This window comes from Populus euphratica, unplaced genomic scaffold (assembly GCF_000495115.2).
Source record: "Populus euphratica unplaced genomic scaffold, PopEup_1.0 scaffold197.1, whole genome shotgun sequence".
Lineage (NCBI taxonomy): Eukaryota > Viridiplantae > Streptophyta > Magnoliopsida > Malpighiales > Salicaceae > Populus > Populus euphratica.
This window is the reverse complement of record NW_011500022.1, coordinates 361,067-385,518: the sequence shown is the minus strand read 5'-3', so window position 1 is coordinate 385,518 and position 24,452 is coordinate 361,067. Positions and strand designations below refer to the sequence as shown.

The following is a 24,452-nucleotide window of genomic DNA, read 5'->3' as shown; positions in this document are numbered from 1 at the left end:
GCATTTTAGTTAACTTACTTTTAAAATATATAATATATTCACACTGAACATTTACATTAATCTTAAAAGTTGCTTATCATGTGTTTTAAAATACTTGAAAAGTATGTTTGATATGAAAAATTATCTAATTAACTTGTTTTAATGGTGTAAACATACCACTATTGAAAATAAAAAAATATTTTTGATATTTTTTAAATAAAAATTATTTCCAAAAAAATACTTTACATTACAATATCAAAACAAGCTATATACAAAACAAGCTATATATAAAAGTAAAAGGAAAAAAAAAATTTATTCAATTACGAGGAGTATCTAGAGCAAGTTTGCGTTTTGATCGAAACTAGTTTTTTTGTTTTTTGGTTTTCTCAAACTATTAGAGTGCATCGTTTACACTGGTTTCATATTTCTTTATATTTTGAACGTTATTAGAAGCATCATCGACGAATGTGAATTCATATGTCTAAGTTTAAATGATCGTTTTTAGACTAACATGTAACATTATATCTTTTAATTCCCATCACCCATTTTCATCCACTCAGAGCTCTTGAATCTTGATCCCCTATGACTATTAGACTTAGCTATTGTTATCTCATTGTTTCTGTTTATTTTCATACTTAATATTTTAAAGGTGTACTTTTGATGCCGATTTATAATTTAAAATATTTTGAAATGATGGCATTATAAAAATATACTATATACTAAAAAGAAAAAAATATAAAACTCGGTCTGATGCATTATATGATTCTGCCACTTGAATACATGTTTATTTATTAAATATTTAAGTTTGATCAAATCAACTATTTAAATAATTTAAAATTAAACCCAGCCCGAGTTACAACATGAATTATTAAATCATATGATGAATTCACTGGGTCAGATAATATTTAATTTAATAATTATAATAATCGGCTATTAGAATTTTGGAGAAGCCATGCGTCACTCCCGTCTCTCTCAGAACCCCTCCATCATCAATAAAGCAAAGTCAACAAGTCCTTTCAACTACAGAATTGCTCTCTGGATTAAAAGGTAATTATGTTTAAATCCTAGCATTAATCATCCATTTGTAATGCAAAAAAGAAAGATTATCATGTTAATGAAGAGTAGTGTCACGCACTCCAATTGGTGTTGTAGAAGAACTTTTGGACACAATTTTTTTTCCCGTAGCTAGTGAATGTTTAATAGTTTTGTTTTTAGATATTTTTTAAGGTTATGTTTATTTTAAAAATATACATAATTATTTTTTATATTAATTAGTAATTTTGATTTTTTATATTAAAAAATATAATAAATAATTTTGATGATTTTTTAAAATAAAAAAACTTTTAAAAAATATTCTACATCACAATAACAAACATGCAAACCCTATTCAACATCCTAGTATAAGATGATTGGGTATATTTTTAGAGTAATTGAAATTTTAAAAATTATTTTATCTCTATTATTTAAACTTTTTTTTATTTTAAATCATGATAAAAAAATTTAATTAAAAACAAACTATAATTTATATTTTTTTCAAATTATAATCATTGCAACATTAAATACAAATAACTGGTGGATTGAATAATTGTCTTAAACAATAAAAAATCAAGAAATCTAGACGATCACACCACTTTACATGAGTGTTGATATTAAAAATAATTCTTTTAAAATAAAAAAAATATTATTAACATATTTTTTTGAGTAAAAAATATTTTAAAAAACAACCGTAACTATATTTTTAAACACTCATGGAAAAGCCAAAACACCACCCATTTCTATAAATAGAGAAAGTAAAACTATATTCCAACCCTTCTTAGATTTTATAGATTTTTTATTTAGTCTTTACATTATCACCATACGAGCATAAAAAATATTATGTGATGGTCATTTGTTGTTGTTAGCAAATGGTAGCTATCTCGTTGTTGATTTTTTTTTTTTTTTTAATAATGTTTAGGTTGTCGAAGATTTAATATTATCTCATGTATGAGATTTTGAGAGGAGAATGTTATAAAATGTAAAGGAAAAGATTGAAAAAAAAAGAAGAAAAAAGCATCCCGCGATTAGCTATTTGGAACCCGTAAGAGATTATTTGGCATCATTTATGGAATATAATTTTTCATTTCTATTGTCAGAAATCATAAACAAGATACATTTTTTTTTGGTTTATATACGAATGAGAATTAGCAATTTATTTTTTAAACCTAAAAAAATAGATTTATCCTTAATTGTTTTGTTATTATATTAGTAGTTAACAATAAACTTCAAATGAGGGATGACTTTGGCCATCTTGGTAGCGATAATGAATTTAAGAGCTATAGATTCAGGCTGAAAAGGTGAGATTAGAAATTAGATAGATATAGGTGATTTAAAATGGAATGAATATCCTAGAATTAGATAAAATTAAATAATATAAAAATTCATAAATTGATAAATAATATAAAGTTGGGCTCAACAAATGCATGAGCTTATTGTTTTAGAATGTGATTGTGATTGTAATTATTTTTTAAAATACTTTTAATACTGAAATATATCAAAATAATATTTTTTACTTTTAGAAATTATTTTTGAAATCAATCTATCAAAACATATAAAAAATTTAATTTTTCATAAAAAAAATTAAATTTTTTAAAAATATAAGTTAGCTTGCCCGGGCTCAAAATATTTTAAATATGGCCAACAACCTTGTTGGTTGAATTAATTGACATAATACCAGGACAACATTGATGATGCTTAAGATTTATTAAAATTAATTAAGTTGGAGGATAAGTTGAGATTATCACATCTAAAAATTGATGTGGATAATAAAATGATAATTGGGGAAGGATGATATATATTATAAGCACACGGCTAATAAACTTGATTTAATTGATTTACTTGTGAGTTTAGTTGATGCTAGTTTTAAAAACGAGAATTTAAGTGTTAAAATTAAATAAAATTTCTTAATTTCATTGTTTAAAAAATCAATTAAAATAAATACGATTTTAAAGAAATAAAAATAAAACAAAAACAATATCAAAACAAAAACCTTTCCAAAAACCATGGAGTTGACACTGAAAAGGTAACTCGTGAGTACTGAATTGAAACATTTCAAGACTACAGGAACTAAACATTACTTTACCACCCATTAATAGAAGTATAAAACTTGGAAAACAAAAGGAAGAGAGAGAGAAAGAGATAAAAACTTCACCTCCCTTCCTCCCTCTCAGACGCACAATCCAACAAAAAGCCCTCAATTTGTGAATCAATCTAAAACAATTCCAATCTCTCCTTTTCTTGGATTTCAAAAAATCAAAAAGTAGTCTCTAGTTCAGTATCATCTGACAAATACCAAATTTTATTATTATTATCACCTCAAAATCAAATAAAAAGATTTAAGAAAAGACAATATGAAAGAAGCAATTAGAGAGAGAAACACAACAATAGTATCACTTGTTCAATCATTAAATCAAACCTTAAAACAATCTTCTCACCATTATTTTTTGTTACTACTTTATCATCATTTTCAACAACACAAAAAACAACGATCTTTATTATTAATCTTTATTATTAATTGTTCTTTTATTCTCTCATCAAATCTAAATCTTACCCTCACATCAAAATCACAACACTCACCACAAACACAAACATCATCACCACCATTGATTCTTCTCCTGGAGAGAGAGACTTTACCTAAAAATTCTTCTCTTAGAGAGAGAAAGCTTGAAGCTTTATCCATGAATCAATCTGTCAAGTTTTATTTTTTGGGATTTCGTTAAGTTTAAATGGTGGGTCTGGATCTATTCATTGATTTCTGAAGTGGGTTTGTTTTAAAAGTTGGTATTTCTGTTAAAGTTGGAAGCTTTTTGGTGATCTTGACTAATGGAGGAAGCTGCTGGTGGTGGTGGTGTGGAGGTGGAAGCGAAGAAGAAGACAACAGGAGAAGGAGAAAGTAAGTCTAAGAGGAAAATGAAATCTGCTTCCCAGCTTGAGATTTTGGAGAAAACTTATTCAGGTTTGTTTGTTTCAAGTTCTGAGCTTTTGCATTTTTTTTGTTCATGGTTTTGTTGTAAATTTGTGATTTTAACTGTTTTTTCGGAGAAATTATGATTGTTTGGAAGCTAAAATGTTGTTGTCGTTTGTAAAATGTCGAGCTTTTCAATGGGGATTGTGTTATTTGTTTCATTCGTTCTGCTTTTTTAGACTAAATTTATGTTTTCTTTTGTTCATTTGTGCAGATTGGGTTTGCTTTCTTTAATTTATTTATTATGATTTTGTACAAAATTGTTTTCTTTAACTATTTTTGGTGGTTTGTTTTGATTTTGGAAGCTGAAATGTAAAGCTTGTTTGTGAAATGCCAAGTTTTGTACCTAATTTGCTTTGTTATTTTTGCAGAATTTGTTTATATATAGTAATGGTGTGTTGTTATTATTCTTAATATTTGTTTTTTTATTATTAATTTTGTTGCTGGTTTGGTGTAAATATGTTGTTTTCTTATTAGTGGATGCATACCCATCAGAAGCAGTAAGGGCTGAGCTTTCAGTGCAATTAGGACTGTCTGACCGGCAGTTGCAGATGTGGTTCTGCCATAGGCGTTTGAAGGACAGGAAGGCACCTTCAGTGAAGCGCCCACGTAAGGAGTCACCATCACCAGCAGGGATGCCAGGTGGAGGGGAAATGGGAGTGGTGGCTGAGGTGGGAAGTGAACACGGGTCAGGGTCAAGTCCATTTGTTCTCGGTGTGGATCCACGGCAAGCAGTTGGAAGGCCCACTGGGGTGGCTGTTCCAAGAACTAGTGCTGATGTGCAAGCAATGAAGAGGTATTATGAGCCACAGCAGTCTATTGTGGAGCTTAGAGCGATAGCATTTGTGGAAGCACAGTTGGGGGAGCCTCTGAGAGAGGATGGTCCGATTCTTGGGATGGAGTTTGACCCTCTGCCACCGGATGCATTTGGTGCACCTATAGGTACTATTGGTTTTGAGTTTTGTTGTCTGCATTCTGCACCTTTTTATTCTATGATCACATGTTGAAATTAGAAGCCATACAAGAAATTTATCAAATCACCTGACTGTGCTTTAATCAACAACATTGTAGATTGTTTTCCTTGGATTAGTATTTTTGGTTTGCACATTATATGTGATTATTGAATTTGAGCCTATTAGATAACTCTAATCAAATTATGATTATTTGTGAGATATATTGGCCCTGAAGAAATTATCAGTATAATAGAACATATTAGAAATGGTTGTGATTTTTGGAGTATGAATGCATGAAATCTTAATTTGCTAGAAGTGTTCATTAGAGATGATGGTGGAAGTGGTTGTATAAAAAATATTGGGTTTTTTTTTTTTAATTAAAAGGCCAACAGACAATTCCACAAGCCCCTGATTTTAATTTTTTTTTTTGGTTTCTTTCACTGGTTCGGTATGTTGGGTTTATTTATTTTTTAATGCACTTCATGCCTGGAATGTGTCTATTAGTGGCAGAAGTGATGTTGCCGAAACTTAGACAGATCTTTTCTATAAAATTTTGAATAAACAAGGGTATGCTGAGATCGGCATGCTTTGGTAAATTTAACTTTGAAACCTTTGTTTAGGCTATAGTCTTCCATCTTCCACAGATTTGGCTAGTCCCTGGTCAATGATTTTCTCACAAGATAGTAGAGGAATTCCAGAGTTGGTACCTTTTTATGGTGTCATTGATTGGAGAATGAAAGGTTCTTGTGAAACTTTTTAGTGCCTAGTTGTGAGTTGAAGGCATTTGATATGAAAAAAAAAAAGAAGAAAAAAACATGTCTTTTGCAATCTGAAAATGAAAATAATAATAATAAAAAAGACAGAAAAGAATGCATATGTACTGCACAAGCTCAAAATCAAAGTGTTATAGCCCATGGGCACAGAGAATAGCTTGATGATCCAAACTTCCCTCAGTTGTTCCCCTACATCTTTCTTTTACCTGTTCCAATATGTGGTCACCTTGGGAAGGGCAATGGAGAAAATATTTATTGGGTTCTTATTGAGAGAATGTAGGTGGTTAAGGTGACATTTTTCATTGCTTTAGCTAGGACTTGTAGAGTTGTTTCCATGAAATGAGGGAAGACTTCTCAAAGAACAATGTTTTGCTACCTGCAGCAGATTTTTGTTCTGAGTTGATGTCATGCATACTTCTAGTCACAAGCTTGTTTAATTTCCTGGACTTATGAGTAAGAGATGTAATTTCTATGATTTAGGGATCAACTATCTAGAGTGAACACTTTCAGAAATGTAGGTCATGCCAGCTTTTTGGGATATATAGTATGTGAAATGTTAGTTAAGTGATAAGTTCACCTCTTTTGTGCATCCAGCTTTGACCTTTCTTCTTTTTTTTTTACAATGAACATTAATCATGCTAGCTCAAACGTGAAGTTACCTGCTGTGGTTTTTTGCTGCTTTATGTGCGCCCCTATTTGATGGTATTTCTGAGAATACTAGGTTTGAGCATCTGATGAGCTTTTTATATGGTTCTAGGATCAGCAACAACAGGGCAGCAGAAACAGTCTGCAAGGATTTTTGAGGCCAACCTATATGAGCTTCCTGATGTAAAAACCATCAAGGTGAAGATGCCCATCCTTTTACTTGCTGAAAATTAAAACTAGTTTTTTCCCATTATTGTTTTTTATTCCCTGGCTTTTGCAATACTTTTCATGACTTGGTTTGTTTTATTTTGATGTTTATCTGTTGGTAATCTCATTTACTTTAGGTGAATTGTGGAATTTATATATTGTCCCCTTTAGGCCCCTGAATTTTGATGGGCAATAAATATGTTCTTCTGTTTCATTTTTCAGAGTACTACAAGGACTCTGCATGAATACCAATTCCTTCCACAGCAGCCAACTGTTAGAGCGGAGGCATATGAAAGAGCTGCCCCTTCATGCCAGTATGGCTCACCTGCTGATGTTCATGATGTGAAGACTGAATCAATATCTGCCACCCTACCATTCATGCATGCAAACGAACAAGTGTCCTCTGGATATGGTTTATCAAATCAAGTTCCCAGTCTAAGTCTTATGCCTCAAGAAAGCAGGCAGGGCCATCTCTTGCCATCTACTACAGGAGAGTACGAAACTGTAATACAAAAATGCTCCTTTACAAATATTGGTATGGATGCACAATCTGATGCTCACCTGGTTACTGCATTGGACAATCCTTATATGTCATCTGACAGGAGAGTAACCCATGATGAGGATGCTTTGCGAATGCAGAGGAAACGCAAGGTATTAAGCGAAGCATTTCATAAGTTTTGAACTGTAGACTGGTAAACAATGCACTTTATTGACTTTTTTCAGAGTGAGGAGGCAAGAATAGCACGCGAAGTTGAAGCCCATGAAAAAAGGATTCGAAAAGAGCTTGAAAAGCAAGATATTCTAAGGCGAAAGGTCCGGGTCTCATACAAGAGTTTCCTTTTTAAAATCTGTAATTTCATACTGATAGTGTTATGTAACTTGTATTGTACATTCAGAGAGAGGAGCAAATGAGGAAAGAAATGGAAAAGCATGACCGTGAGAGGCGGAAGGAAGAAGAGAGGTTATTGCGTGAAAAGCAGCGAGAGGCGGAGAGATACCAGAGGGAGCAAAAGCGTGAACTGGAGCGCAGGGAAAAGTTCTTGCAGAAGGAGTCTATCAGAGTAGGTTCAAAAACCCTATTTAAGACTGTCCTGTTATGTTTGCCTGTGAGGAAAAATTGTCACTTTTGTTCATTTATGCACCCAGGTTGAGAAAATGAGACAAAAAGAAGAATTGCGTAGAGAAAGGGAGGCAGCAAGGCAAAAAGCTGCTACCGAGAGGGCAATTGCACGGAGGATGGCAAAAGAGTCAATGGAGCTCATTGATGATGAACGCTTGGAACTCATGGAGATGGCTGCCTCCAGCAAGGGATTGCCTTCGATTATTCCTCTGGACTTTGAAACTTTGCAAAATCTAGATTTATTTCGAGGTTGGTAATGTTGGATTTAATCAAACATACATTGGCTATTCTCATTCAAAATATTGATTCAGAGCCTTGGATATATATATATATATATATATCAAAAGGCACATGCATTTGTTTTGATTTATTGTCGGTCAATTTTCATTCCACTTGCAGCTGAACTTTTTATATTGCTTTTCAGATAAGCTGACTGAGTTCCCTCCCAAATCTGTGTTATTAAAGAGGCCTTTTCTTATTCAACCTTGGAATGATTCTGAGGAGAATGTAGGAAATCTTCTTATGGTGAGTTTCTGTAGTTTTTCCTAGTTTTTGTTCCACTCTGCTTATCTTGGAAAGATGGGAATAGTTGAGACTGGAATGCAACGAAAGACTTTCTTCAGTACAAGATCACAAATCTTCTTTATACACTTTTGTGTGTTCATGATGCATAATCTCATCTCATATTTTCCATTATGGAATGTGCTGGCTGCTTTATAGGGAACAGAAGGAAATCAGAAACTTCAGCTTTTCCTTGAGGCATATTTTAATCTCGTGTTATGCTTTTGTTTCAGATATTGATCCTCTTCCTGTCATTTATATTTTGGTTCAAGTAGGCACAGGAATCATTTTCTTTCCATGAGTTTTTTTGCTGCTTCTTTGAGGATAAGCATGATTTTCTCTTTCATTGTTTCCCTATGTCATTGTATTTTGGTTCAAGGAGGCACAATAATTATTTTTTTGCCACATTTTATTTCTCCTGCATATCTGTCAATCATTTATGATTAATGGGGTACGATGGGTTTTCAATTAATTGTTTTGAAAATGCCATTTGATTTATTAATGCCTTAGTAAATAAATTTGTGATGGGTGGTGTTAATGAATTAAAAAAAAGGAGATAGAATGAGTTTTCATTATATGTTAATATCTTTTTTTTTTAAATCTTATTATCAATACATTGTTTATTTCATCTCCCTCAATACAGAGCCCATCTTTTGAACTGAAAATCTCACCTCTTCTATATATAGTTGAACCTTGATTTCATTGTTTCTTGTGGGTGTTACTGCTATGCTTTCCTTTTTTAACCTAGAATATCCGTGCCACTTTTTTCAATAAATTCTACTATAGAGTACATGTTCATTTATTTTGGACAGGAGTTTATTTCTTGGCAGGAAATGCATCATTCCACAAGATTTAGAATTCCTAGCATTCCACAAGATTTAGAATTCCTAATGCATAGGCATATCTTTTTTTTAAGCTTTTGAAGTAAACTGTAAATTTATAGGTTTGGAGGTTCCTAATCACATTTGCGGATGTTCTTGGGATATGGCCATTCACTTTGGATGAGTTTGTCCAAGCTTTTCATGATTATGTAAGTATCCGTGGCATATGATGTAGGGTTATCTTACTTTTTGTGGAATTCAGATGTGTTTCCTGCTCCTTGTACTTTCAGGATCCAAGGCTATTGAGTGAAGTACATGTTGCCCTATTAAAATCCATCATTAAAGACATTGAAGATGTTGCTAGGACACCTGCAACTGGGCTGGGGCCAAATCAAAACGGTGCAGCTAATCCTGGTGGTGGTCATCCTCAGATTGTCGAAGGGGTAGGTCTTCTTTGTTGCCTGTTGCAGTGGCAATGTGATCTCACTTATGTTCCTTGTTTCCATCCTAAACTATTTTGGGCTTCTATGTCAGGCGTATGCATGGGGTTTTGATTTACGTAGCTGGCAGCGACACTTAAATCCATTAACTTGGCCTGAAATATTGCGGCAACTCGGTCTTTCTGCAGGTTTTGGGCCACAGCTGAAGAAAAGGAATGTTGATCAGGCATATCTCCGAGATGATAATGAGGTGGTTGCCTTTTTCTTTGGGTCATCTTTTATTTTTTTGGCAGTAACTGTTCTCCTATAGTTGCTCATGTTCCAGGTTTTGTTATTCGTTGCTGATGGGTTATGCAAGCTATGAAAGCTTGGACTGTTTTCCAAGTTTGATTGTTGCTTTACTCTAAAGACGATTACTTATCATAGTTTTGTACAACATATATCAGATTTTTTGTTGTCTAGAATGCTGTAGTCCATGTAGGGTGACTTATTTACCAAGCAGCTTATACTAAGGATTACTTGTGCTTCAGTATTTGTTATATTGTGAAACTGATGTATCCTATTGTTTGTTCCATTGGTCCTTAAGGTTTCTATTTTTCAATATGGGGGCATACATACTGGTACTCGATCTTATTTTCATTTCTGTTTTGTTTTAAAATTCTCTCCAGTTAGTGGTTGGTTAGCTCTACTTCTGTTGTTTGACTTGTTGGTCAAATATATTTGCTTGACCACAGGGGATCTGGCATCTGATAGTTTGATATGTGCTGTGACTTTTGATTGACATGAGAATTGTCTGATAAATGTAAAAATAATGTAGCTTGTGCTATTGATTTTTTATGCTGCACGTGCATGGTGGCATGGTTGCCTGTCCAATGAGTTCCAGTTTTTAGGCCAAGCTTGAGGAATTTCAATTTATCTAATTAGGAAGCTTGGAGGAACACAATCTCATAATGATTCGGATTGTTAAGAAGTTCTATATTCTGCTTTCCTGAAGTCACATGTTGTCAAAATAAAAAAGAAAAAAACATGTCTAATAATTGTGCAGAAAATTTCTTACAATAATACTTAGAGATATTGCATGCATTTCAGGGCTTACACTTCTCATTCCTATTGCTATTTTTTTTTTTCACTTTGGTTTTCCTCATAGTTTTTTTTTTCCTTTGTCATTAAAATTCAGGGTAATGATGGTGAAGATGTAATTACTAATTTACGGAATGGAGCAGCCGTTGAAAATGCTGTTTCCATTATGCAAGAAAGGGGATTTTCTGATCCACGCAGATCTAGGCATCGCTTAACTCCTGGTACTGTTAAATTTGCAGCATTTCATGTTCTCTCTCTTGAGGGGAGCAAGGGTTTGACCATATTAGAAGTAGCAGACAAGATTCAGGTACTTTTATAGTGGCAACTCTTTGTATTCTTCCCTACATTGCATAAAGTTGCCTTGTCTATTCACTTTCCTCTTTTTTTTTTTTTAATGTTTGGTAAGAAATCTGGGTTGAGGGATCTTACAACAAGCAAGACACCTGAAGCGTCAATTGCTGCTGCTTTGTCAAGGGATTCTAAACTTTTTGAGAGGACGGCTCCTTCAACATATTGTATACGTCCTGCATACAGGAAGGACCCAGCTGATACTGAGACAATACTTTCTGCTGCCAGAGAAAGAATTAGGACATTTAAAAGTGGTATTGTAGACGGAGAAGATGCTGATGATGCTGAAAGAGATGAAGATTCTGAAAGTGATGTGGCAGAGGATCATGAGATTGATGATTTAGGTACTGGATTGAATTCTAAGAAAGTGGCTCATGATTCTCCTGAAACTAATGAATTTAATGGGAAAACAGTATTGGGGAATGGAAATGAGAGTGGTGGTCTCAAAACTCCACAAGTCCGCCTTGAGAAAGTCAGAGCAGGTTTGACTTCCTTACATTCTGAAGGCACTAACGAGTTAAAGGGTGCTGGTTCTTCAATAGATGAATCTGTAGATGTTGCTGAAATCCACACCATTCCTGATCAAGATGTAGATATTGATGAAAACAACCTGGGTGAGCCATGGGTTCAAGGACTTGTAGAAGGGGAATACTCTGATCTGAGTGTTGAGGAGCGTCTTAATGCGCTTGTTGCATTGATTGGTGTGGCAACTGAAGGAAACTCCATCCGTGTTGCTCTTGAGGTATAATTTCCTTTTGTTTCTAATGAAATCTTAAAAAAATGCTATGTGCTTGTCTCTTATCGCAGATGAGACTTGTTCAGGAACGCTTAGAAGCAGCAAATGCTCTAAAGAAGCAAATGTGGGCAGAAGCACAACTTGATAAACGTCGTATGAAGGAAGAGTTTGTCATGAGGACACAATATTCATCATTTACAGGGAACAAGATGGAACCTAACCAAACAATTTCTGCCACAGAGGGTAGACAAACCCCAATGGTAAGTGTCGATGACAGAAGTAACGGGATGCCTGCGAATGCATCTGTTCAGCAAGAACTGTTAAGTGACCAGCAGAGTGACATGAATTATCTAAATAATATGCCATTTGAAGGAAACATGCAAATGCAAGATTTATCTGCCGGTCCAGATAATCTGCCATATCAGCAAGCAGTACATATTGCTGAAAAATCACGTTCACAGTTAAAATCTGTTATTGGTCACAGGGCAGAAGAGATGTATGTATATAGATCATTGCCCCTTGGTCAGGATCGCAGGCATAATCGATACTGGCGTTTCACCACATCTGCTTCCCGCAATGATCCTGGCTGTGGCAGGATCTTCGTTGAGTTACATGATGGTCGCTGGAGGCTTATTGATTATGAAGAGGTATTTTACTCTTTGAGCCCATATGCTTCAGAGTCTCTATGTACAAGTCAGACCACTTGTGCACACGTATGCATGGTGTTGATTTTACCATGCATGTGGAACATATAAGTTTCCTGTTCAAGTTCATTTTAAACTTTTTTCACCATGAAACAATGGCTAGTGCTCTACAAGTTCTCTGCCTACAAATGCATTCTTCATTTTTCTTATGTTTGTTTACATCATTTTTATGATATTCATGCAGGGTTTTGATACTCTGCTGTCATCTTTGGATGTACGTGGGGTTAGGGAATCCCATTTGCATGCAATGCTGCAAAAGATTGAGGTGCCTTTCAAGGAAACTATCAGGATGAGAATGCTACGTGCTAACACAGAAGGACAAAGCAAAGATCCAATCAAAGCTGAAGCTGTTGAAATGGCTGCTGGCCCTAAATCTGGCACTGGTATGGATAGTCCACGCAGCATTGTGTGTGTTCCAGATTCAGATATGTCTGAGACCTCAACATCTTTCACAATTGAGCTTGGAAGGAATGAAATTGAAAAAAATCATGCCTTGAAGAGATTTCAAGATTTTGAGAAGTGGATGTGGAAAGAATGCTTCAAGTCTTCAGTCTTGTGTGCCATGAAGTATGAGAAGAAAAGATGCACGCAACTGCTTGGTGTTTGTGATTACTGCCATGACACTTACTTTTTTGAAGACAACCATTGTCCTTCTTGCCACAACACGCACGCCTCTCAGACTGGCTTGAATTTTTCTGAACATGTGGCTCATTGTGAAAGGAAGCTAAAGATGGACCCAGACAGTGCTTTGTGTAGCTTATCTTTTCCACCAAGGATCAGATTGTTAAAATCGCTACTAGCTTTGATAGAGGCAAGTGCTCTCAATGCTATGGTTTGCATTAGACATATCCTCCTTGCCACATATCAATATAATGGCTGGCAAGTGCCCTCAATGCTATGGTTTGAATTAGACATATCCTCCTTGCCACATATCAATATAATGGCTTGAAGTGTGGCAAGAGAATCCACAGTTTTAAATAACAGCCATTATTTACAGAACTGGAGCACCTCGTAATAGTTATAGTTATTCAGTGTTATAGTACTGTTATTGGTGATCCTTGACCGCAACCACTATTGTGATCAAAACCCGCAATTTAAAACTATGACTAAAACCTGCAATTTAAAACTATGAGTATGTCACCTCTTTATTATTGCTTTCTTAAATTTTGTCTGCTTTGGGTTGGCAGGTTTCGGTTCTGCCAGAAGCTCTCCAACCTGTTTGGACCAATGGCTACCGGAAATCTTGGGGTATGAAGCTGCAGTCCTCATCATGTGTTGACGACCTACTTCAGGTTTATGTTTGGCCTTGTTTGTGGCATGAATTTTTGTGTTCTCCTGTCTACTTGGATTATGAAGACATGAAGCAAGGATATTGGAGCTACTGCTTAGCATTTGAGATGATCCTTGCATCCTATGACGATGATTATGTTTTCATGTTGAAATAAGTGCAACTGGCCTATAGACAATAGAGGAACACCCCCCCTCCCTGTTTATACAGAAAATTTTGGTGTCAAATGATGAGTTTAACACTCATTCATGGCGGCAGATTTAATAGCAATGATAATGATAGTCCAGAAATATTCACAGCAAAAATAAATGCCTACTTACTTATAACTATATGCTCTTTAATTTTCACTTCCAGAATACCGTTGATGGATTGGTTATATTGCCATCTTGCTAAATCTTAGTGTGTGCATGATTGGGTCCATGGAATGCATCATGAATAGCGTGAAAAGGTAAATTGCATTATCTGGACAGGTGCAAGATTTGAAATTTATTTCATGCTTCCAGGGACTGTAATATTGGTATCAATTTGTTGGATAAGCCCAGTATGTAACATCAAAATGAGGGTGAAATTTGAATTTTGATTCATTATCTGTTCACATGTTGAGTGGAAGTTAATTGAAATCACTGTTTATTGCATTTAGAGTATTTCTAATCTACTTCCGTTAACATGTAATGCTACAACACTACATTCACTTGGTGATTTTGTACTTTTACCATTTGTCTTTTTTTGACAAAATGCTATACTGACCTAATTGCTTCCTTTTCCTTTTCTAGTCTCGTTAAAATTAATTTGGAGAACATATTGAGATGCAAATTTACATTTCTCTTCCTCAGATTCTGATACTGTTGGAGGTTGGCATGAAGAGGGATTATTTGTCCTCGAACTATGAAACCAGCAGTGAACTTTTGAGCTCATCTGACCAATCTGGATGTGCTGCTCATGATTCTTTCAATGCAGGAGCTGCTCCTGTTCTTCCATGGTTACCACAAACAACAGCTGCTGTAGCTCTAAGGGTCATTGAATTTGATGCATCCATCTCATACATGCTGCATCAGAAACTGGAGTCCCAGAAGGACAGGAGTGCTGGGAACTTTATTGTGAGTAGCCCGCCATTTCAGAAGTTTTGTGCTTGATGAGATGATAAAAACCATTTGCATGTTTCATTAGTTTGTCATTTGAGAAAAAGAAAGAAAGAAGAGCTTATGCCTTTTTTAGCTATAGACTGATGTTATGAAGTCATGCTTCCAACGAGTTGTCTCTTAGTCATTAAATGTGTATCTTGAAGTAGAAAGAAACCTGAGATTAGGAACACTAATACTAAAAGCAAGGGATGTAGGTTTGAAGCTTTTAGAAAGCTTTTGGTAACTGTCTTGACATAGAAGAAACCATGTATGGGATATTGTCTCTGTCCCCTCAATCAAACATGTTTCTATCCCTTCTGTATCTGTCCTTCTGTCCCGGAACACTAGCCAAATACAACCTTAAATTCTCTTGAAGCAACATAGTTAATTGGTTTCAGATGTAAAATAAGGCACAAAAATGATGGGCAGAGAACCACTATTAATTATCCCTTGTTGTAAAAAGCTTAGAGGAAAGTGGTAATTATGACATTTCACTTTAGCCTATAGAGGGTGTTTAAGTTGGAACTACTGGATTTTGGGAAGGTGTTCTTCTGCAATGAACTTTTACACCTATGCTGGCCCAGAACGTAAATCTCTCATTTGAAAATTCCAAGTTCACTAGTATTATATTCCTGACTCTTTTTCTTAACTATTTTTTAGAAGCTGCCATCCAAGTATGCTGTCATGAAGAACACCCCAGATAATGAAACCACTGAAATCCCGCATCAAGCTGGGTTACTTCAGGAAGATGATTGGGTTGATGTAGGGATTGGGTTAGCTGGGTTGGGCCGTGAACAAGGGATCCGGGGCAGGGGTCGACGTCGCCCTCGTGGTGGGAGATCACAAACAAGGATTATTGGTTCCAGATCTGAATCCAGCAAGAGAAGTGCTTCCAGAAGTAGTGACAGATTAGAGAAGGTATTGTCATGGACGGGACGACCTCGTGGCCGTGGAGGATGTAAAAGTGGACGTCGCAGCATTAGAAGTAGGCAAAAAGCAGTCAAGAAAGCGGCTGAGATCATTCCTGAGAGAAAGATCCCCAAAGAAACTCTGTATAAACAGTCGACAAGACACATGGGAAGGCATGTCCGGAATGGTGATGAAACAAGGTTCCACACGGAGGATGCTGAAAATGCCAGCAGTTCTGAAAGATCCGAGTATAATGATGAAAATGAAAATATTCCTGCATCAGGAGATGCATATGATGACCAGGTAGTGGATGACTATGCAGGTGGTTTTAATGGCAAGTCTGATGACCTGCTGGAGGGGAGTGATTATAATATTGATAGCAATGAAGAAGATGATGATGATGATGCCATGAATGAAGATGAAGATGAACTTGGGGACTTGGATGTTGAGGAGTACATCAACAGGGACTCCGATGAGGATGGAATCAGGGATGGAGGACAAAATGGGGCCCAAGATGGTACCGAATCTTCATCTTCAGATTTCAGTGACTAGGAGAAATAACCTTAAAAGTGTATAATATTGCTGATGCAGGAGAAATAGTCAATTCCTTGATTTGTATTCTTTACTGAAATCTGCTGCACACACTGTAATTGAAGTTAATGTAATTATAGAGGAAGCAGTAACTGTTCATAGCTCAGAGCACCATCACTGTACTGGAATTCAAAATATCAATGATTTGTTCTTTGGTCAGAAATTTTCCTCCAAGTTTAGACCTTTAGCTATCAAAGTTCAAGACAACCTTAACATTGCCATCATGATAAACAAAAAATCAATATAACATATCGAGATTTCAAGATTTATTGAATAGTTCCTTCAGCAAAACAATTAAAAATAGAAAATTTAAATTCAATGTACCAAACTAAAACTGTTCTTAAAACAAAACTTAATTGCAATAATCATATAAAATCCAAGAACAGACTCGTTCAATCTGCGCAATGGTAACCTCAAACTCTACACCAGGTCAGCAAAGCTGAAAAACATACATGGATGCACATTGAGACCATCCAGATCAATTCATTACAAAAATAACAAAGTTTCCAAATTCCAAAAGCAACTAAGATACAATAATAAAAAAGACAGGTTAACCAATAAAGTCTAGAATTTAAATCAACGTCTTCACCACATGAAACTTATCCTTGGTTGGTATCTTAACACTCAAGCTCTTATCCTTAACACCATGAACAATATCAGCACACATTACATATATTAACAGAAAAAAAAAAAACAAAAACACAAGGAATTAAAAACGAAAGGAAAAAAAACCCTAGTTAATAAATTGAAAAACAAAGTAAAAACAACCTTTTTTAAGATTCTTGATGTTCATTGAAGAAAAAATAATCCATATTCGATGAATTTGTTCTCGAGGTTTCTCCAAACCAAGCTTAACAGGTTTCTTAGTAGCAATATATATATATATCAGTGTTTTCAATCATCTGGGAAATACATCTCTTCTCTGTGCCGGTTAATGATCGTGTTGGTATTTTGGAAAGGCTTTTGAAGGTAAAGGATAATTGGAATGTCAACGGGGTGTTTGCTTACGTGGCAATGTAGTGGTTTTTTTTTATAAATTTGAATTTTTTTATTATTTTAAATTAACATTTTTTTTATGATTTTGAATTATTTTTAGATGTTAAAAATAATAAATTATTATTTTAATATATTTTTAAATAAAAAATACTTAAAAAACAATACCGAATCCTACTAAGAAATCGCCATAAACACAATGGGAGATGTTACATTATGCACGCACGCAAATATTAGTTATGCTCAAAAGGATTTTGTAGACAAGCGTTTCATGGAGGATCTGCAGACAGGGTGAGATGAAGAAATTCATGCAGTGGTACCACCTCCATTCCATAACGGAGGAGACTTTTAAGGCAGCGTTTTCGGGTTTTGACTGGATTGCTACATTATTCAAACAGCGTTTTCGGGTTTTGACTGGATTGCTATATTATTCAAATTAATTTTAATTTTTTTTTAAAATTAAAATAATATCATTTTAATAAAATTAAAAAATAAAAATTAATGGGTTAAACTTGATTTTTGAATAAGTTGTTCAGCCAAGTCATTCCAAGTTTTGACTTTTCATATTTTTTCTTAAACTTGACTTGATTCCAACCTTAGATCTAGTCGAGTTGTTGAATTAGGTTGAATTTCAAAACTATGACTAAACTATTTATGCCTCATTTGTTTTTATAAAAAATGATTTTTTAAAAATGATTTTTTTTTAATTTTTTATTATTAGAAAAATTGATTTATGAAAAATACTTTTTAGTTAAAAGAAAATTTGACTTAATTTCTATAAAAATATTTTCCTTTCATTTTGGGTGGAAAAAACATTCTAAAAGTTGTGAAAAATTTAAAAATATCATCTTATTTGTTAATTATATCAAGTTTGATCTTAAAATTTTTAATTATTATATATTTTATCTTGAATCTTTTTTTTTTCCTTCAATATCATCCTTTAAAATTTAATTTTCAATATCATCCTTTAAAATTTAATTTAATTTTTATGTTAACTTTGATTGTTATTTTTATAAATATTATTTTTTTTCTTTTATTATTTTTTTAATTGAGATTCTTTATCTAACATATTAATCTTTATTAGTTTGAATGTTATTTATTTTATTTGAAATAATTTATAAAATTATAATTTTTTTTTAATTTCTATATTTTTCAACTTTTTCGTCTATTAGATTTGATCTCTATTATTTTAAATACTATTTATTTATTTAAAATAATTTATATATTTTTTTAAAATTTCATTTTCATTTAACTTTTTAATTTATAAAATTTATTTATCTTTATTTTAATAAGTTTTTTTTTAAAAAAATATTAACAATTTATTTTTAAAATCATTTTTTATTATATAAATAAATATTAAAAAATATTTTTTAAACTTATTTTAGACTACACTATTAAACATAAAAAATAATTTACCTTCCAAAAATTTATTTTATAAGAAAACCGAAACCACTTTCCAGCTAACGGAGCTGAATTATATAATGCACCAAGTGTTTTGCAGAATTCAGTGGAAGTTCTGCCATGAAAGAAACACTTATTACGCGGAAAAAGAAAAGCATTACAGGGTAAGGGGAAGGGATTATAGAATTTACCAAAATAGAAACTATCAAAAGCTGACACCATAAATAAAAAGTTATGTATCAAGAAAAGCCAATCCAATCCAAATGCTAAATTCTGTTCCGTAATTCCTAAAATGCCTATTCACAAAAAGCGTTCCATTTCTGTGAAGGGGCATCGCATTCTAACATTGATCTCAAGGTCCCATGAAAGATTTGATTCCTGCCTTCTGCTCTGAAGTTAGCCTTGTTGGAAACTTGATGCTGAACTTGATTCTCAAATTCCCTCTCTTTGTGGGGTCTTTTGGGATTGGCATCCCTTCCTTTGGAACAACCTCCTCATAGTTTGGATGAATCACGGTGTTGATGGGAATAGTCAAATTCCTTCCATCTAAGGTTGTGAGATGGACAGTGTAACCTGTGAGGGCTTCAGATAAAGATATCTTCTGTGAGAGGATCAAGTCGTTACCATCTCGACTGAACATGGGGTGGGGTTTTTCATCAATAATGAAGACTAGATCTGCTGGTATAATATGATGCTGTTCATTCCCTTTCTCAGGGAAGGTGATCTTAGTGCCTTTCTTCCAACCTGGCTTTATGTCAATGGTTAGAATCTCCTCCACTGGCACAAGCTTGCTGCAAAAGAAGAAAGCTAAAAGTTCAGTGAAATGAACTAGCAAGTAGCAAGTAGAGCTCTGAACAAAAAACATCATTGAAAAAGCTTTAAAGGCTTTCACTAGATTGCAAAATGATCTGCCAACCAATCCCACAGATCTCTGGAAACATTAAAAGAACATTGATTACGCTAAACGCATAAGAAGAAAGTGATATCTCAGAAAAAAAAATGCTCTTGATTCTTTAATCTACCAAATAAATCCCATTAGGCAATGAAATGTTGAAAACAAAATGGGAAGTTGATGCTCAATTTGATTTAAAAAAAAAAAAACAGAAATCCCTTAGAGAAATCCAAACTAAAAGGAACCATATTTCAGATACAAACCAAGGAGAAAGGTAATTAACATAAAAGGCAATTCTTAATACTCACCCACTAACATCAAAAGTCTCCCTAGATATCTTCATTCTCCTGCTAGCTCCCTTGTAAAGCTCTTCAAGGCTACAACGCAGCTTATTCTCAATTGGAGGAGCTTTTCTAGGAGCACTTTGATGCATTGACCCTCCACCTCCTTCACCAAAAGAACCAAAGATATCATCACCAAACATCCCACCTGGGAACCTCGTCCCTCTCATGCCTCCACTGCCACCTCCCATCCCACCAAATGGACTTGAAAACCCGAAAAATTCAGCAAAAATGTCATCAGCATTTCGAGGATTGAAACTAAATGATGTGGGCCCATCTCCAGCAGAAAAAAATGAAGCTCCACCAGGACCAGGACCAGCACCACCAGCACCGGGTGGTGGTACTTGACCCTTTAAACCCTCTTCACCATATTGGTCATATACTGCTCTTTTCTGTGGATCACTAAGAACCTGCATGATAAAACATTAAGTTTCAATACAAAAATAATCAAACAATATATCTTTACTGCAAATTTCGATTTTGACCAGTCTAGAACTGCATTACGGAGAATTCCTTGTGCCTTTATAGACTCAAACTCTGGACTTATTATTTTACAAGAAACAGTTAATTCCTCTTGGTAACTCTAATAAACACAACAGAACTTCAATCCCAGAAGTTTAAGCACGAGATCACAGTAAAGATGCAAACTGTTTTATCTAAAGATGAACAAAAACAATCAAATTCCGCAATTTTCAGTAAAATTATGCACCCTCAGCATTGCTTCTAATTGGGTAGTCTACAGATCCAAAACACACAACCCACAAGGTTTTATGATGATTAATGCCATTAAAGATTGAAACTTTGAAGTTATGACTTACAATACACATATAATCCTGAAACAACAGGCTAAGGTGAGAACCCGATACAGGGAAAAAAATCACAAAAACCCAACAAAAGACATTTTTTTTTCATTTTTCTAAACATTAACCAAAATAATCAAAATCCACAAATTTCAGTACGATTATCAAATTTAACAAAAACCCAGATCACAGAATATATAATGTCATACAAGCACACATCTAAACAAGAAATAAAGCAATCGAAGACCACAAATTTCAGCAAGGTTATAAAATTTTAAAACAAACCCAGATCACAAAATCTAATCATAAAGCAATTGGCATCAAGGGTAGGTACATACATCATAGGCTTCAGAGATTTGCTTGAACTGAGCCTCAGCTTCTTTTTTGTTTTTTGGGTTCTTATCAGGATGCCATTTCATGGCTAATTTCCTATAAGCTTTCTTCAAATCATCATCTTTTGCGGTCTTATCAACTTGCAATATCTTGTAGTAATCCACTCCCATTGCGTTGCTGCTGCCTCCTCCTCCTCCTCCTCTCTTTCTCTTCTTCACTTTGCTTATCTTGGTTTTTCTACTTCACAAAAATCCTGGGGTGCTTTGCTCGCTCGCTTTTGTTCTGTTAATTTACGGTATTGTGATGATGGCGGAGATAGAGTAGTAATATTTGGGGGTTTGTGGTGTTTAGGATATGGGTTAATGCTAAATTTGCACCTCTATTCTTTATTGTACCTCGCCTTGTGTTGCTGTTAAATCCATCCTTATACTTTTAATCTTTCTCTAGTTTGTTCCTTTTGCTTATGTTTGGGTCAATACCCTTGAATCGACTTGATTATCTTTTGTTGTATGTAGGGCTAAGTTACTAAATTCAGCTTTGTTTAGGGCTAAGTAATGGATTGAGCATGTTAACTTGATGAATTTAAAACAAAGTTTTTTGTTAAATCAAACCAATTTATTTTTTAAGTTGTTCAAGTCATTTTAAATTAATTATTTTTTAAAATTAAACCTGAGGTTCGATCATCTTGATCGATCCATTAGATCAAACAGAGTTTAATAATTGTAATTCAAGAGCAGAAAGATTTTTTTAATTATTTTTTCTTTGATATGGTCTAAATTTCAATAGATAATGCCATCAGCTGGCAAAAAACATTTTACAAAGGGACCAAACTATAATGTATTCATAGTATTAAGAATGGAAAAAAGAAGAAGTAAAAGGACGACATAAAGGAAATTTCAAGATTAAAAGGTGAGATATATTATTAAACCGGAGTTTTACTTTTGGGAAATTGTAAGCAACTGAGGAACACCAAAGTTACGTTGTGAACCTCAAAATCTCTATGTTTGCAATAACACGTACACCAAAAAATCTCTACTTTGATTCAGCCATCATTGTGATCGTCGAAAAGCTCTTCAATCTTCTTTGTTAATCTTTTAACAAAAAAAGTCCTTTTAATCCACCAACTACTTTTTGATCAACTCAGATGTTCAATATCATAAAAAAATAATATAAATTATATATATTTGATTGTCATCCATCGGCGCAAGATTTTATCATAATATGAGAAATTAAATGAAGTAAATGCTCTTTCAAATTGTACCTCTTACTGTCAAGAAAGGAAAGATTCAACAACAATCAAGGGAAACCAGTTTTCATTAAGAACATTATTAAGAAGATGGTCAAACCCTGCATTAAAACATCTCAGAAAGATGCCATACTTCACACAGACACACACAAACACAAACACAAAGTGCAGCAAGAGGATACCATTCCAAAGGCTTCCTTCCCATAGGAGATGTCTCACGTGCTGACATAGAGATCTCAAGGACCAAAGAGTCTCCTGATTCCTGCCTTCTGCTCTGCATTAACCCTTGTTGGGAACCTGATGTCAAACTTGATTTTCAAAATCCCTCTCTTTGTTGGGTCGCCGAGGATCGGCATCCCTTCATTCGGGACGAACTTCTGATAGTTGGGATGGATCACATCATTGATCGGAAGGGTTAAATTCCTGCCATCTAAGGTAATAATACGGACAGTGTAGCCTGTAAAGGCTTCGGTTACAGAAATCCTTCGAGTGACGATCAAGTCATTTCCATCACGAGTAAACTCAGAGTGGGGTTTTTCATCAACAATGAAGACAACATCAGCAGGTGTTACATTTGGTCTTTTGTTCCCTTTCTCTTCGAAAGTGATCTTCGTGCCTTTCTTCCAACCAGGCTTTGTGTCAATGGTTAGAATCTCCTCCATTTTCCTGGTCAAGCTGCGCTCCATCCCACAAAAAATAAAGAGCACAAGAAACACCATTAACAAAGCTCCAGACCTTTCAGAAGACGGTAAAATGATGAAAAATAACTATCTCACACAAATCTTTGACAACAGGAAAGCATATCAAGTCCAGGACCAGTGATCAGAGTCAACATTCTTGATCAAAACTACAGAATGGCAGTTGACCATAAAACAAGACTAGTTGACCATAAAGCAGGACTAGTTGCTGTTTAGGACACTTACCCACTTCGATCAGCTACTTCTCTAGTTATTTTTACCCTCTTGGTAGCCCCTTGATAAAGCTCTTCAAGACTACAAGGCAGGGTGTGCTTAACTGCAGGATCTTTTCCAGGAGCACTAACCACGAAGCTTTGTTCAAAGGATCTAAAGATATCATTATCATCGCCATTTATGTTACTGGACATCCCCGTTCCTCTCCTGTTTTGATTTGGGCTATTAGACCCGAAAAATTGAGCATAGATATCACCAGCTGTTGCCCTACTCTGACTAGTCATCTCGTTGATAGAAGGTGGATGAAAGAAAGGCAAAGAGAACCGTTCTAGCTCAGTGTAACGCAACTTCTCTTAAAGGAAAAGGAAAAGTAATTGTCCTGCGTACCTCTCATGCTTTAAAGTGGTGGAGAAATTGAAGGACGTACGGTGATTGCCTGATTGGCTAGGCAGAACATGCTTAAAGCTTAAGTTGCTGGACTGGGTGGAAGTCTTTGAAAACGATTTGCTTAGGAGACACAAACTACAACACTTACCTTCTTTTCTTCAATTAATTTATTTAATTAAAAAATTAAGTTGGTAAATTTCAGACTCGTCTTTGTTCTTATTAGTGAAACTCTGATATAATTAATGATTTTTGCAGTAATCTTTAATGATTTAGAATATTCTCTCGTACATATTACCCAATAATAATAACAGAGTTGATGGCTTGGATATAATAAATTGTTCATTTGCTTGTCTCTCATTGATAATTGTTGGCCCTGTGATGTGGACGAAAACGTTGAAAAAGATAGGTCCGTGTGAATGCCTCGTTTGCCTGTCACTTAGAGTCAATAACAAATAAGATAACGGAGACCGAGCAGAGTCGTTGAATTGACCCATGACATAGACCGAGTATGGTATAAATACATAATTGTGTCTTGATTTATCAAATTTAATTTGATTTGTCTTTTGAATTCATTTTTTTGAATTTTTGATTTTCTTTTATATTAATCATATTGTATAGCTTATTGATCATGTTAAAAAAACTTTAATAACACTGTATATAAACATCTGTAATAATAACAATAACGCATGAAAATGTTCCGTGATAATAATAATAAATAAATAAAGAAGAGGAAGGTTAATTTTAGGAGTTAATTGGAATAAAAAATTGAAATGGGGTTAAATTATAATATTTGGATTCTTAAGGATTAAGGAAAGAGCTAAGGGAGAAATGAAAGATTCAATGAGGGAGGCCGACGGCAGCTCTTGGAAGGG

General features: G+C 34.4%; 2 protein-coding genes and 2 pseudogenes across 5 annotated transcripts; 1 reads left to right on the top strand and 3 right to left on the bottom strand.

Annotated features, from left to right (window-relative positions):
• Nucleotides 1-3,150: 3,150 nt before the first annotated feature.
• Nucleotides 3,151-16,450, top strand: LOC105141971 (uncharacterized). Of its 4 annotated transcripts, XM_011049396.1 has the most exons (19): nucleotides 3,151-3,970; nucleotides 4,457-4,921; nucleotides 5,577-5,672; nucleotides 6,463-6,548; nucleotides 6,780-7,208; nucleotides 7,281-7,370; nucleotides 7,454-7,618; nucleotides 7,704-7,926; nucleotides 8,102-8,202; nucleotides 9,182-9,268; nucleotides 9,350-9,502; nucleotides 9,594-9,749; nucleotides 10,677-10,886; nucleotides 10,986-11,669; nucleotides 11,750-12,310; nucleotides 12,552-13,178; nucleotides 13,555-13,659; nucleotides 14,489-14,752; nucleotides 15,437-16,450. In XM_011049396.1, exons 1-19 carry the CDS (start codon nucleotides 3,838-3,840, stop codon nucleotides 16,235-16,237), a joined length of 5,436 nt encoding a protein of 1,811 aa, XP_011047698.1. In that variant the 5' UTR covers nucleotides 3,151-3,837; the 3' UTR covers nucleotides 16,238-16,450. The 4 variants fall into 4 exon arrangements, with proteins under 4 accessions (XP_011047698.1, XP_011047700.1, XP_011047699.1 ...); XM_011049398.1 differs by lacking the exon at nucleotides 5,577-5,672; XM_011049397.1 differs by lacking the exon at nucleotides 5,577-5,672 and having other exon boundaries at nucleotides 4,457-4,930.
• Nucleotides 16,451-18,722: 2,272 nt separating this feature from the next.
• LOC105141974 (dnaJ homolog subfamily B member 1-like) overlaps nucleotides 18,723-24,452 on the bottom strand; it is a 16,893-nt pseudogene continuing 11,163 nt past the window's right edge.
• LOC105141972 (dnaJ homolog subfamily B member 13-like) lies at nucleotides 22,322-23,536 on the bottom strand. The gene is made up of 2 exons (XM_011049400.1): nucleotides 23,206-23,536; nucleotides 22,322-22,957 (listed from the first exon to the last, which is right to left on the bottom strand). Exons 1-2 carry the CDS (start codon nucleotides 23,475-23,477, stop codon nucleotides 22,519-22,521), a joined length of 711 nt encoding a protein of 236 aa, XP_011047702.1. The 5' UTR covers nucleotides 23,478-23,536; the 3' UTR covers nucleotides 22,322-22,518.
• LOC105141973 (dnaJ homolog subfamily B member 13-like) overlaps nucleotides 22,322-24,452 on the bottom strand; it is a 9,053-nt pseudogene continuing 6,922 nt past the window's right edge.